Below are 14888 nucleotides of genomic sequence, written 5' to 3'. Positions count from 1 at the left end.
GTACATGTGTGTCACTTACTAAACATGACTGTGTACATATGTGTCGCTTACTAAACATGATTGTGTACATATGTGTCACTTACTAAACATGATTGTGTACATGTGTGTCTGTTACTAAACATGATTGTGTACATATGTGTCACTTACTAAACATGATTGTGTACATATGTGTCACTTACTAAACATGATTGTGTACATAAGTGTCACTTACTAAACATGATTATGTACATATGTGTCACTTACTAAACATGATTATGTACATATGTGTCACTTACTAAACATGATTGTGTACATATGTGTCACTTACTAAACATGATTGTGTACATATATGTCACTAGCTAAACATGATTGTATACATATGTGTCACTAGCTAAACATGATTATGTACATATGAGTCACTTACTAAACATGATTGTGTACATATGTGTCACTTACTAAACATGATTGTGTACATATGTGTCACTTACTAAACATGATTGTGTACATATGTGTCACTTATTAAACATGATTGTGTACATATGTGTCACTTACTAAACATGATTATGTACATATGTGTCACTAGCTAAACATGATTGTGTACATGTGTGTCACTTACTAAACATGATTGTGTACATATGTGTCACTTACTAAACATGATTGTGTACATATGTGTCACTTATTAAACATGATTGTGTACATATGTGTCACTTACTAAACATGATTATGTACATATGTGTCACTAGCTAAACATGATTGTGTACATGTGTGTCACTTGCTAAACATGATTGTGTACAGATGTGTCACTTACTAAACATGATTGTGTACATATGTGTCACTTACTAAACATGAGTGTGTACATATGTGTCCCTTACTAAACATGATTGTGTACATATGTGTCACTTACTAAACATGATTGTGTACATATGTGTCACTTACTAAACATGATTGTGTACATATGTGTCACTTATTAAACATGATTGTGTACATGTGTGTCGCTTGCTAAACATGATTGTGTACATGTGTGTCACTTACTAAACATGATTGTGTACATATGTGTCACTTACTAAACATGATTGTGTACATATGTGTCACTTATTAAACAAGATTGTGTACATGTGTGTCGCTTGCTAAACATGATTGTGTACATGTGTGTCACTTACTAAACATGATTGTGTACATGTGTGTCACTTGCTAAACATGATTGTGTACATGTGTGTCACTTACTAAACATGATTGTGTACATATGTGTCACTTACTAAACATGATTGTGTACATATCTGTCACTTACTAAACATGATTGTGTACATATGTGTCACTTACTAAACATGATTGTGTACATATCTGTCACTTACTAAACATGATTGTGTACATATGTGTCACTTACTAAACATGATTGTGTACATATGTGTCACTTACTAAACATGATTGTGTACATATGTGTCACTTACTAAACATGATTGTGTACATGTGTGTCGCTTACTAAACATGATTGTGTACATGTGTGTCTGTTACTAAACATGATTGTGTACATGTGTGTCACTTACTAAACATGATTGTGTACATGTGTGTCACTTGCTAAACATGATTGTGTACATGTGTGTCACTTGCTAAACATGATTGTGTACATGTGTGTCGCTTACTAAACATGATTGTGTACATATGTGTCGCTTACTAAACATGAATGTGTACATATGTGTCGCTTACTAAACATGATTGTGTACATATGTGTCACTTCCTAAACATGATTGTGTACATATGTGTCACTTACTAAACATGATTGTGTACATATGTGTCACTTACTAAACATGATTGTGTACATATGTGTCGCTTACTAAACATGAATGTGTACATGTGTGTCACTTACTAAACATGATTGTGTACATGTGTGTCGCTTACTAAACATGAATGCGTACATTTCCTGTCTCACAGCTCGGACGGCACCGGTAGTGTAACACTGGTGGTACCTGACTCTATAACTGGCTGGGAAGGCTCCATGTTCTGTGTATCTGATAATGAAGGGTTTGGGATGATCCCAGATCCAGCAAAATTCACATCCTTCTTGCCATTCTTTGTGGAATTATCTTTACCGTATTCCATTGTCCGAGGAGAGACCCTGGTACTCAGAGCCTTTGTACCAAACTACCTGGAGCAGTGCATCAAGGTAACCAGTGCTGTGCTTACTGCTGACATCTTCCTGTGTAGCACTGTGTATGCTGCTGACCTCTCCCTCTGTATTATCTGTGTAGCACTGTGTATACTGCTCACTTCTCCCTCTTTATAATCTGTGTAGCACTGTGTATACTGCGGACCTCTCCCTCTGTATTACCTGTGTAGCACTTTGTTTACTGCTGACCTCTCCCTCTGTATTAGCTGTGTAGCACTGTGTATACTGCTGACCTCTCCCTCTGTATTAGCTGTGTAGCACTGTGTATACTGCTGACCTCTCCCTCTGTATTAGCTGTGTAGCACTGTGTATACTGCTGACCTCTGCCTCTATATTAGCTGTTTAGCTCTTTGTATACTGCTGACCTCTGCCTCTATATTAGCTGTTTAGCACTGTGTATACTGCTGACCTCTGACTCTATATTAGCTGTGTAGCACTGTATATACTGCTGACATCTGCCTCTATATTAGCTGTGTAACACTGTATATACTGCTGACCTCTGCCTCTATATTAGCTGTTTAGCACTGTATATACTGCTGACCTCTGCCTCTATATTAGCTGTTTAGCACTGTATATACTGCTGACACCTGCCTCTATATTAGCTGTGTAGCACTGTATATACTGCTGACATCTGCCTCTATATTAGCTGTGTAGCACTGTATATACTGCTAACATCTGCCTCTATATTAGCTGTGTAGCACTGTGTATACTGCTGACATCTGCCTCTATATTAGCTGTGTAGCACTGTGTATACTGAAAACATGTTCCTTTATATTAGCTGTGTAGCACTGTGTATACTGCTGACCTCTGCCTCTATATTAGTTGTGTAGCACTGTGTATACTGCTGACCTCTCCCTCTATATTAGCTGTGTAGCACTGTGTATATTGCTGGCCTCTATATTAGCTGTGTAGCACTGTGTATACTGCTATCCTCTGCCTCTATATTAGCTGTGTAGCACTGTGTATACTGCTGACCTCTCCCTCTAATAGCTGTGTAGCACTGTGTATACTGCTGACGTCTCCCTCTAATAGCTGGGTAGCACTGTGTATACTGCTGACATCTGCCTCTATATTAGCTGTGTAGCACTGTATATACTGCTGGCCTCTGCCTCTATATTAGCTGTGTAGCACTGTGTATAGTGCAGGCCTCTGCCTCTATTTTAGCTGTGTAACACTGTGTATACTGCTGACTTCTCTTGTGATACCTGCAGGTTCGTGTGACCATGGGAAGCTCCTCTGATTTTGTTGCTGAGCCCCAGGATGTGCCCCAGGACGTCTGCATTTGCCTTGGAGAAAGAGCCTCCTATACCTGGACTCTGGTTCCTCAAAAATTAGGTGTTGATCTTAACAATCATGGTGTACCAGACCTCCTGTGTCCTGTCTATACTCCTCTGGATCTCTAGTGTGCCAGACTCTCCTGTGTGCCCTGCTGCTCTGTCTATCCTCTACTGGATCTCTAGTGTGCCAGACCCTCCTATGTGTCCTGCTGCTCTGTCTATTCTCCACTGGATCTCTATTGTGCCAGGCCTCCTGTGTCCTGTCTATACTCCACTGGATCTCTATTGTGCCAGACCTCCTGTGTCCTGTCTATACTCCACTGGATCTCTAGTGTGCCAGACCTCCTGTGTCCTGTCTATACTCCACTGGATCTCTAGTGTGCCAGACCTCCTGTGTCCTGTCTATACTCCACTGGATCTCTAGTGTGCCAGACCTCCTGTGTCCTGTCTATACTCCACTGGATCTCTATTGTGCCAGACCTCCTGTGTCCTGTCTATACTCCACTGGATCTCTAGTGTGCCAGACCTCCTGTGTCCTGTCTATACTCCACTGGATCTCTAGTGTGCCAGACCTCCTGTGTCCTGTCTATACTCCACTGGATCTCTATTGTGCCAGACCTCCTGTGTCCTGTCTATACTCCACTGGATCTCTAGTGTGCCAGACCTCCTGTGTCCTGTCTATACTCCACTGGATCTCTATTGTGCTAGACCTCCTGGGTCCTGTCTATCCTACCCTGGATCTCTAGTGTGCCAGACCCTCCTGTCTGTCCTGCTGCTCTGTCTATCCTCCACTAGATCTCTAGTGTGCCAGCCCCTTATGTGTGTCCTGCTGCTCTGTCTATCCTCCACTGGATCTCTAGTGTGCCAGCCTCTTGTATCCTGCTGCTCTGTCTATCCTCCTCTGGATCTCTAGTGTGCCAGCCTCCTGTGTCCTGCTGCTCTGTCTATCCTCCACTGGATATCTAGTGTGCCAGACCCTCCTGTGTGTCCTGCTGCTCTGTCTATTCTCCACTGGATCTCTATTGTGCCAGCCTCCTGTGTGTCCTGCTGCTCTGTCTATCCTCCACTGGATCTCTAGTGTGCCAGACCCTCCTGTGTGTCCTGCTTCTCTGTCTATCCTCCACTGGATCTCTAGTGTGCCAGACCACCTGTGTGTCCTGCTGCTCTGTCTATCCTCCACTGGATCTCTAGTGTGCCAGCCTCCTGTGTGTCCTGTCTATCCTCCACTGGATCTCTAGTGTGCCAGCCTCCTGTGTGTCCTGCTGCTCTGTCTATCCTCCACTGGATCTCTAGTGTGCTAGACCCTCCTGTGTGTCCTGCTGCTCTGTCTATCCTTCCCTGAATCTCTAGTGTGCCAGACCACCTGTGTGTCCTGCTGCTCTGTCTGTCCTCCACTGGATCTCTAGTGTGCCAGACCACCTGTGTGTCCTGCTCCTCTGTCTGTCCTCCACTGGATCTCTAGTGTGCCAGCCTCCTGTGTGTCCTGCTGCTCTGTCTATCCTCCACTGGATCTCTAGTGTGCCAGACCACCTGTGTGTCCTGCTGCTCTGTCTATCCTCCACTGGATCTCTAGTGTGCCAGACCACCTGTGTGTTCTGCTGCTCTGTCTATCCTCCACTGGATCTCTAGTGTGCCAGACCACCTGTGTGTCCTGCTCCTCTGTCTGTCCTCCACTGGATCTCTAGTGTGCCAGACCTCCTGTGTCCTGTCTATACTCCACTGGATCTCTAGTGTGCCAGACCTCCTGTGTCCTGTCTATACTCCACTGGATCTCTATTGTGCCAGACCTCCTGTGTCCTGTCTATACTCCACTGGATCTCTAGTGTGCCAGACCTCCTGTGTCCTGTCTATACTCCACTGGATCTCTAGTGTGCCAGACCTCCTGTGTCCTGTCTATACTCCACTGGATCTCTAGTGTGCCAGACCTCCTGTGTCCTGTCTATACTCCACTGGATCTCTATTGTGCCAGACCTCCTGTGTCCTGTCTATACTCCACTGGATCTCTAGTGTGCCAGACCTCCTGTGTCCTGTCTATACTCCACTGGATCTCTATTGTGCTAGACCTCCTGGGTCCTGTCTATCCTACCCTGGATCTCTAGTGTGCCAGACCCTCCTGTCTGTCCTGCTGCTCTGTCTATCCTCCACTAGATCTCTAGTGTGCCAGCCCCTCATGTGTGTCCTGCTGCTCTGTCTATCCTCCACTGGATCTCTAGTGTGCCAGCCTCTTGTATCCTGCTGCTCTGTCTATCCTCCTCTGGATCTCTAGTGTGCCAGCCTCCTGTGTCCTGCTGCTCTGTCTATCCTCCACTGGATCTCTAGTGTGCCAGACCCTCCTGTGTGTCCTGCTGCTCTGTCTATTCTCCACTGGATCTCTATTGTGCCAGCCTCCTGTGTGTCCTGCTGCTCTGTCTATCCTCCACTGGATCTCTAGTGTGCCAGACCCTCCTGTGTGTCCTGCTTCTCTGTCTATCCTCCACTGGATCTCTAGTGTGCCAGACCACCTGTGTGTCCTGCTGCTCTGTCTATCCTCCACTGGATCTCTAGTGTGCCAGCCTCCTGTGTGTCCTGTCTATCCTCCACTGGATCTCTAGTGTGCCAGCCTCCTGTGTGTCCTGCTGCTCTGTCTATCCTCCACTGGATCTCTAGTGTGCTAGACCCTCCTGTGTGTCCTGCTGCTCTGTCTATCCTCCCCTGAATCTCTAGTGTGCCAGACCACCTGTGTGTCCTGCTGCTCTGTCTGTCCTCCACTGGATCTCTAGTGTGCCAGACCACCTGTGTGTCCTGCTCCTCTGTCTGTCCTCCACTGGATCTCTAGTGTGCCAGCCTCCTGTGTGTCCTGCTGCTCTGTCTATCCTCCACTGGATCTCTAGTGTGCCAGACCACCTGTGTGTCCTGCTGCTCTGTCTATCCTCCACTGGATCTCTAGTGTGCCAGACCACCTGTGTGTTCTGCTGCTCTGTCTATCCTCCACTGGATCTCTAGTGTGCCAGACCACCTGTGTGTCCTGCTCCTCTGTCTGTCCTCCACTGGATCTCTAGTGTGCCAGACCACCTGTGTGCCCTGCTGCTCTGTCTATCCTCCTCTGGATCTCTAGTGTGCTAGCCTCCTGTGTCCTGCTGCTATGTCTATCCTCCACTGGATCTCTAGTGTGCCAGACCCTCCTGTGTGTCCTGCTGCTCTGTCTATCCTCCACTGGATCTCTAGTGTGCCAGACCCTCCTGTGTGTCCTGCTGCTCTGTCTATCCTCCACTGGATCTCTAGTGTGCCAGACCACCTGTGTGCCCTGCTGCTCTGTCTATCCTCCACTGGATCTCTAGTGTGCCAGCCTCCTGTGTGTCCTGCTGCTCTGTCTATCCTCCACTGGATCTCTAGTGTGCCAGACCACCTGTGTGTCCTGCTGCTCTGTCTATCCTCCACTGGATCTCTAGTGTGCCAGACCCTCCTGTGTGTCCTGCTGCTCTGTCTAGCCTCCACTGGATCTCTAGTGTGCCACACTCTCCTGTGTGTTCGCTACTCTGTCTGTCCTCCCCTGGATCTCTAGTGTGCCAGCCTACTGTGTGTCCTGCTGCTCTGTCTGTCCTCCACTGGATCTCTAGTGTGCCAGACCCTCCTGTGTATCCTGCTGCTCTGTCTATCCTCCACTGGATCTCTAGTGTGCCAGACCCTCCTGTGTGTCCTGCTGCTCTGTCTATCCTCCACTGGATCTCTAGTGTGCCAGACCCTCCTGTGTCCTGCTGCTCTGTCTATCCTCCACTGGATCTCTAGTGTGCCAGACCCTCCTGTGTGTCCTGCTGCTCTGCCTATCCTCCACTGGATCTCTAGTGTGCCAGACCCTCCTGTGTCCTGCTGCTCTGCCTATCCTCCACTGGATCTCTAGTGTGCCAGACTCTCCTGTGTCCTGCTGCTCTGTCTATCCTCCACTGGATCTCTAGTGTGCTAGACCCTCCTGTGTGTCCTGCTGCTCTGTCTATCCTCCACTGGATCTCTAGTGTGCCAGACCCTCCTGTGTCCTGCTGCTCTGTCTGTCCTCTACTGGATCTCTAGTGTGCCAGACCCTCCTGTGTGTTCTGCTGTTCTGTCTATCCTCCACTGGATCTCTAGTGTGCCAGACCCTCCTGTGTCCTGCTGCTCTGTCTGTCCTCTACTGGATCTCTAGTGTGCCAGACCCTCCTGTGTCCTGCTGCTCTGTCTGTCCTCCACTGGATCTCTAGTGTGCCAGACCCTCCTTTGTGTCCTGCTGCTCTGTCAATCCTACCCTGGATCTCTAGTGTGCCAGACCCTCCTGTGTGTCCTGCTGCTCTGTCTATCCTCTACTGGATCTCTAGTGTGCCAGACCCTCCTGTGTGTCCTGCTGCTCTGTCTATCCTCCTCTGGATCTCTAGTGTCCCAGCCTCCTGTATCCTGCTGCTCTGTCTATCCTCCACTGGATCTCTAGTGTGCCAGCCTCCTGTGTCCTGCTGCTCTGTCTATCCTCCTCTGGATCTCTAGTGTGACAGACCCTCCTTTGTGTCCTGCTGCTCTGTCAATCCTACCCTGGATCTCTAGTGTGCCAGACCCTCCTGTGTGTCCTGCTGCTCTGTCTATCCTCTACTGGATCTCTAGTGTGCCAGACCCTCCTGTGTGTCCTGCTGCTCTGTCTATCCTCCACTGGATCTCTAGTGTGCCAGACCCTTCTGTGTATCCTGCTGCTCTGTCTATCCTCCACTGGATCTCTAGTGTGCCAGACTCTCCTGTGTCCTGCTGCTCTGTCTATCCTCCACTGGATCTCTAGTGTGCTAGACCCTCCTGTGTGTCCTGCTGCTCTGTCTATCCTCCACTGGATCTCTAGTGTGCCAGACCCTCCTGTGTGTTCTGCTGCTCTGTCTGTCCTCTACTGGATCTCTAGTGTGCCAGACCCTCCTGTGTCCTGCTGCTCTGTCTATCCTCCACTGGATCTCTAGTGTGCCAGACCCTCCTGTGTCCTGCTGCTCTGTCTGTCCTCTACTGGATCTCTAGTGTGCCAGACCCTCCTGTGTGTCCTGCTGCTCTGTCTATCCTCTACTGGATCTCTAGTGTGCCAGACCCTCCTGTGTATCCTGCTGATCTGTCTATCCTCCACTGGATCTCTAGTGTGCTAGACCCTCCTGTGTGTCCTGCTGCTCTGTCTATCCTCTACTGGATCTCTAGTGTGCCAGACCCTCCTGTGTGTCCTGCTGCTCTGTCTATCCTCTACTGGATCTCTAGTGTGCCAGACCCTCCTGTGTATCCTGCTGATCTGTCTATCCTCCACTGGATCTCTAGTGTGCTAGACCCTCCTGTGTATCCTGCTGCTCTGTCTATCCTACACTGTATCTCTAGTGTGCCAGACCCTCCTGTGTGTCCTGCTGCTTTGTCTATCCTCTACTGGATCTCTAGTGTGCCAGACCCTCCTGTGTGTCCTGCTGCTTTGTCTATCCTCTACTGGATCTCTAGTGTGCCAGACCCTCCTGTGTGTCCTGCTGCTCTGTCTATCCTCCACTGGATCTCTAGTGTGCTAGACCCTCCTGTGTGTCCTACTGCTCTGTCTATCCTCCACTGGATCTCTAGTGTGCCAGCCTCCTGTGTCCTGCTGCTCTGTCTATCCTCCACTGGATCTCTAGTGTGCCAGACCCTCCTGTGTGTCCTGCTGCTCTGTCTATCCTCCACTGGATCTCTAGTGTGCCAGACCTCCTGTGTGTTCTGCTGCTCTGTCTATCCTCCACTGGATCTCTAGTGTGCCAGACCCTCCTTAGTGTTCTGCTGCTCTGTCTATTCTCCACTGGATCTCTAGTGTGCCAGCCTCCTGTGTCCTGCTGCTCTGTCTATCCTCTACTGGATCTCTAGTGTGCCAGACCATCCTGTGTGTCCTGCTGCTCTGTCTGTCCTCCACTGGATCTCTAGTGTGCCAGCATCCTATGTGTCCTGCTGCTCTGTCTATCCTCCACTGGATCTCTAGTGTGTCAGACCCTCCTGTGTGTCCTGTTGCTCTGTTTGTCCTCCACTGGATCTCTAGTGTTCCAGTTCTCCTGTGTGTCCTGCTGCTCTGTCTATCCTCCATTGGATCTCTAGTGTGCTAGACCCTCCTGTGTGTCCTGCTGCTCCATCTATCCTCCATTGGATCTCTAGTGTGCCAGCCTCCTGTGTGTCTTGCTGCTCTGTCTATCCTCCACTGGATCTCTAGTGTGCCAGACCCTCCTGTGTGTCCTTCTGCTCTGTCTATCCTCCACTGGATCTCTAGTGTGCCAGACCCTCCTGTGTGTCCTTCTGCTCTGTCTATCCTCCACTGGATCTCTAGTGTGCCAGACCCTCCTGTGTGTCCTTCTGCTCTGTCTATCCTCCACTGGATCTCTAGTGTGCCAGACCACCTGTGTGTCCTGCTGCTCTGTCTGTCCTCCACTGGATCTCTAGTGAGCTAGACCCTCCTGTGTGTCCTGCTGCTCTGTCTGTCGTCCACTGGATCTCTAGTGTGCCAGACCCTCCTGTGTGTCCTGCTGATCTGTCTATCCTCCACTGGATCTCAAGTGTGCTAGACCCTTCTGTGTGTCCTGCTGATCTGTCTATCCTCCACTGCATCTCTAGTGTGCCAGACCCTCCTGTGTGTCCTGCTGCTCTGTCTGTCCTCCACTGGATCTCTAGTGTGCCAGACCCTCCTGTGTGTTCTGCTGCTCTGTCTATCCTCCACTGGATCTCTAGTGTGCCAGACCCTCCTGTGTGTTCTGCTGCTCTGTCTGTCCTCCACTGGATCTCTAGTGTGCCAGACCCTCCTGTGTGTTCTGCTGCTCTGTCTATCTTCCACTGGATCTCTAGTGTGCCAGACCCTCCTGTGTGTCCTGCTGCTCTGTCTATCCTCCACTGGATCTCTAGCATGCCAGACCCTCCTGTGTGTCCTGCTGCTCTGTCTATCCTCCATTGGATCTCTAGTGTGCCAGACTCTCCTTTGTTTCCTGATGCTCTGTCTATCCTCCACTGGATCTACAGTGTGCCAGACCCTTCTGTGTGTCCTGCTGCTCTGTCTATCCTCCACTGGATCTCTAGTGTGCCAGACCCTCCTGTGTGTCCTGCTGCTCTGTCTATCCTCCACTGGATCTACAGTGTGCCAGACCCTTCTGTGTGTCCTGCTGCTCTGTCTATCCTCCACTGGATCTCTAGTGTGCCAGACCCTCCTGTGTATCCTGCTGCTCTGTCTATCCTCCACTGGATCTCTAGTATGCCAGACCCTCCTGTGTGTCCTACTGCTCTGTCTATCCTCCACTGGAACTCTAGTGTTCCAGCCTTCTGTGTGTCCTGCTGCTCTGTCTATCCTCCACTGGATCTCTAGTGTTCCAGACCTCCTGCTCTGTCTATCCTCCACTTGATCTCTAGTGTTCCAGACCTCCTGTGTGTTCTGCTGCTCTGTCTATCTTCCACTGGATCTCTAGTGTTCCAGACCTCCTGCTCTGTCTATCCTCCACTGGATCTCTAGTGTGCCAGACCCTCCTGTGTGTTCTGCTGCTCTGTCTATCCTCCACTGGATCTCTAGTGTTCCAGACCTCCTGCTCTGTCTATCCTCCACTGGAACTCTAGTGTTCCAGACCTCCTTTGTGTTCTGCTGCTCTGTCTATCCTCCACTGGATCTCTAGTGTGCCAGACCCTCCTATGTGTTCTGCTGCTCTGTCTATCCTCCACTGGATCTCTAGTGTTCCAGACCTCCTGTGTGTCCTTCTGCTTTGTCTATCCTCCATTGGATCTCTAGTGTTCCAGACCTCCTGTGTGTCCTTCTGCTCTGTCTATCCTCCACTGGATCTCTAGTGATCCAGACCTCCTGTGTGTCCTTCTGCTCTGTCTATCCTCCACTGGATCTCTAGTGTGCCAGCCTCCTGTGTGTTCTGCTGCTCTGTCTATCCTCTACTAGATATCTAGTGTTCCAGACCCTCCTGTGTATCCTGCTGCTCTGTCTATCCTCCACTGGATCTCTAGTGTTCCAGACCCTCCTGTGTATCCTGCTGCTCTGTCTATCCTCCACTGGATCTCTAGTATGCCAGACCCTCCTGTGTGTCCTACTGCTCTGTCTATCCTCCACTGGAACTCTAGTGTTCCAGACCTCCTGCTCTGTCTATCCTCCACTGGATCTCTAGTGTTCCAGTCTTCTGTGTGTCCTGCTGCTCTGTCTATCCTCCACTGGATCTCTAGTGTTCCAGACCTCCTGCTCTGTCTATCCTCCACTTGATCTCTAGTGTTCCAGACCTCCTGTGTGTTCTGCTGCTCTGTCTATCTTCCACTGGATCTCTAGTGTTCCAGACCTCCTGCTCTGTCTATCCTCCACTGGATCTCTAGTGTGCCAGACCCTCCTGTGTGTTCTGCTGCTCTGTCTATCCTCCACTGGATCTCTAGTGTTCCAGACCTCCTGCTCTGTCTATCCTCCACTGGAACTCTAGTGTTCCAGACCTCCTTTGTGTTCTGCTGCTCTGTCTATCCTCCACTGGATCTCTAGTGTGCCAGACCCTCCTATGTGTTCTGCTGCTCTGTCTATCCTCGAGTGGATCTCTAGTGTTCCAGACCTCCTGTGTGTCCTTCTGCTTTGTCTATCCTCCATTGGATCTCTAGTGTTCCAGACCTCCTGTGTGTCCTTCTGCTCTGTCTATCCTCCACTGGATCGCTAGTGATCCAGACCTCCTGTGTGTCCTTCTGCTCTGTCTATCCTCCACTGGATCTCTAGTGCGCCAGCCTCCTATGTGTTCTGCTGCTCTGTCTATCCTCTACTAGATATCTAGTGTTCCAGACCCTCCTGTGTATCCTGCTGCTCTGTCTATCCTCCACTGGATCTCTAGTGTTCCAGACCCTACTGTGTATCCTGCTGCTCTGTCTATCCTCCACTGGATCTCTAGTGTGCAAGCCTCCTATGTGTTCTGCTGCTCTGGCTATCCTCCACTGGATCTCTAGTGTTCCAGACCTCATATGTGTCCTTCTGCTCTGTCTATCCTCCACTGGATCTCTAGTGTTCCAGACCTCATATGTGTCCTTCTGCTCTGTCTATCCTCCACTGGATCTCTAGTGTTCCAGACCTCCTGCTCTGTATATCCTCCACTGGATCTTTAGTGTTCCAGACCTCCTGTGTGTTCTGCTGCTCTGTCTATCCTCCACTGGATCTCTAGTGTTCCAGACCTCCTGCTATGTATATCCTCCACTGGATCTCTAGTGTGCTAGACCCTCCTGTGTGTTCTGCTGCTCTGTCTATCCTACACTGGATCTCTAGTGTTCCAGACCTCCTGCTCTGTCTATCCTCTACTGGATCTCTAGTGTTCCAGTTCTCCTGTGTGTTCTGCTGCTCTGTCTATCCTCCACTGGATCTCTAGTGTGCCAGACCCTCCTGTGTAACCTGCTGCTCTGTCTATCCTCCACTGGATCTCTAGTGTGCCAGACCCTCCTATGTGTTCTGCTGCTCTGTCTATCCTCCACTGGATCTCTAGTGTTCCAGACCTCCTGTGTGTCCTTCTGCTCTGTCTATCCTCCACTGGATCTCTAGTGTTCCAGATCTCCTGTGTGTCCTTCTGCTCTGTCTATCCTCCACTGGATCTCTAGTGTTCCAGACCTCCTGTGTGTCCTTCTGCTCTGTCTATCCTCCACTGGATCTCTAGTGTGCCAGCCTCCTGTGTGTTCTGCTGCTCTGTCTATCATCCACTGGATCTCTAGTGTTCCAGACCTCATGTGCGTCCTTCTGGTCTGTCTATCCTCCACTGTATATTTATTAGATAATGTTATGAGTGTAACTGTACTGTGTAATGTATACATTTATTAGATGGTGTTATTATGAGTGTAACTTTACTGTGTAATGTATTTTTTATGTGTTTTGTGCAACATTTTTGTTTCACGAAACAGTTAACCAGAGCTCTGAAGTTGCGGTAATCATACAACTCGTAATAACAGCGATAAGCCCAATGAGCGCAAACATCCATGATTAACCCTTTCTCTCTTGAACGCAAACGTTTGCTCTCCAGTTGTAATCTGGCTCATTGTGTTTTATTTTTGTAATTATCTTCTCTAATTACATAATCACAGGTGAGATCAGTTTAACGCTGAGTGCTGAGACCTCTCACATTGGAGCAACATGTGACAGCCCCAGTGACTCTTCCCAGCCATCCCGCAAGGACACCGTGATACAGAAACTTCTTGTAGAGGTGACATTTTATTCCTCAATAATTAGAGCTCACAGTTAATATAAATGTACACACATTACAGTGTATGAGCAAGCATTAATCATACGTGTTTGTGGTCTCCCCCTTCTCTCTATCAGCCTGAGGGGGTCAAGAAAGAAGCCACTAGCAGCAACCTGATCTGTGTACAAGGTAAAATGACGAGGCCTGATTAGCTGCTGTGTGTTTAGCTGACCCTAATCTGTGTATAAAGCTCTGATCTATTGCATGCTGGGAATTATTTATAACTGTTTTATCCATTATATGTTTTATAATAAAATTTATATTTTTCTGCAGACTCAAACTCCCAGACGCCAATAACCTTATCATCTCCAGAAAATGCAGTGCCAGATTCACAATTGGCTTTTGTCACCGTTGTGCGTAAGTGCATTATCCCAGTGTATAAACCCTACAGAATCCATAAACGTCACCCACCCAATATCATACACCCCCCCACCCTCCCACATACAGCAATCACTGACCTCTTGTTAGTATGGTGGCAGGTCACTACCCCTCCTCAATAGGAAGTCACCCACAACACCAGCCCTATCTGAGCACTCAATAGGAAGTCCCCACAACACCAGCCCTATCTGAGCACTCAATAGGAAGTCCCCACAACACCAGCCCTATCTGAGCACTCAATAGGAAGTCCCCACAACACCAGCCCTATCTGAGCACTCAATAGGAAGTCCCCACAACACCAGCCCTATCTGAGCACTCAATAGGAAGTCCCCACAACACCAGCCCTATCTGAGCACTCATCCTGTTCCTTTCTTACCAATTTCACTTTTATATCCTGCAGCCGACCCTCTGGGTCTCCCATTACAGAATCTTGAGAAGCTCATCCAGATGCCGACTGGTTGTGCTGAGCAGAACCTTGCCCGTATAGCAACCATTATATATGTGCTGGAATATCTCAACGCCACAGGACAGCTGACCCCTGAGATACTTGAGAAAGGAAAGAGATTCCTGGCAGAGGGTGAGCAGGACCCATTATACCCAGCTATAGGCTTCTCTATAGATCTGTATAAGTTACCAGCAAACTTCTCAGTCAATATTGTTCCTCACACCTGACCAGCATAATTCTTCCTTCTGTGCCTTGTTTTTTTTACACTCTATGCTAAAACTTCCCTAATGTTTCCTCTATAAAACTAATGCCTTATATGGCTTATATGGCTTCCCCCCATACTGTATATGGAATAAAATAATTTTATGTGTCCTCTGCCTTACCAGAAACAACATACTTGAGGTGACTTGTACTTGCTTTTTTGTGTGTACTTAAAGGGACAGTATACCCCAGTT

General features: G+C 48.7%; 1 protein-coding gene across 1 annotated transcript in view; it reads left to right on the top strand.

Annotated features, from left to right (window-relative positions):
• Positions 1 to 14660, top strand: part of LOC128640576 (alpha-2-macroglobulin-like) — a 58000-nt gene extending 43340 nt beyond the window's left edge. Inside the window, exons 2-7 of the mRNA XM_053693047.1 lie at positions 1909 to 2140; positions 3355 to 3478; positions 13453 to 13571; positions 13688 to 13739; positions 13884 to 13967; positions 14389 to 14660. Of these exons, the coding sequence (XP_053549022.1) occupies positions 1909 to 2140; positions 3355 to 3478; positions 13453 to 13571; positions 13688 to 13739; positions 13884 to 13967; positions 14389 to 14660 (883 nt within the window). The remainder of the gene's footprint in view (positions 1 to 1908; positions 2141 to 3354; positions 3479 to 13452; positions 13572 to 13687; positions 13740 to 13883; positions 13968 to 14388) is intronic.
• Positions 14661 to 14888: the final 228 nt, after the last annotated feature.

This window comes from Bombina bombina, chromosome 9 (genome assembly GCF_027579735.1).
Source record: "Bombina bombina isolate aBomBom1 chromosome 9, aBomBom1.pri, whole genome shotgun sequence".
Taxonomy (NCBI): domain Eukaryota; kingdom Metazoa; phylum Chordata; class Amphibia; order Anura; family Bombinatoridae; genus Bombina; species Bombina bombina.
This window is presented reverse-complemented; position numbering and strand designations above follow the sequence as displayed.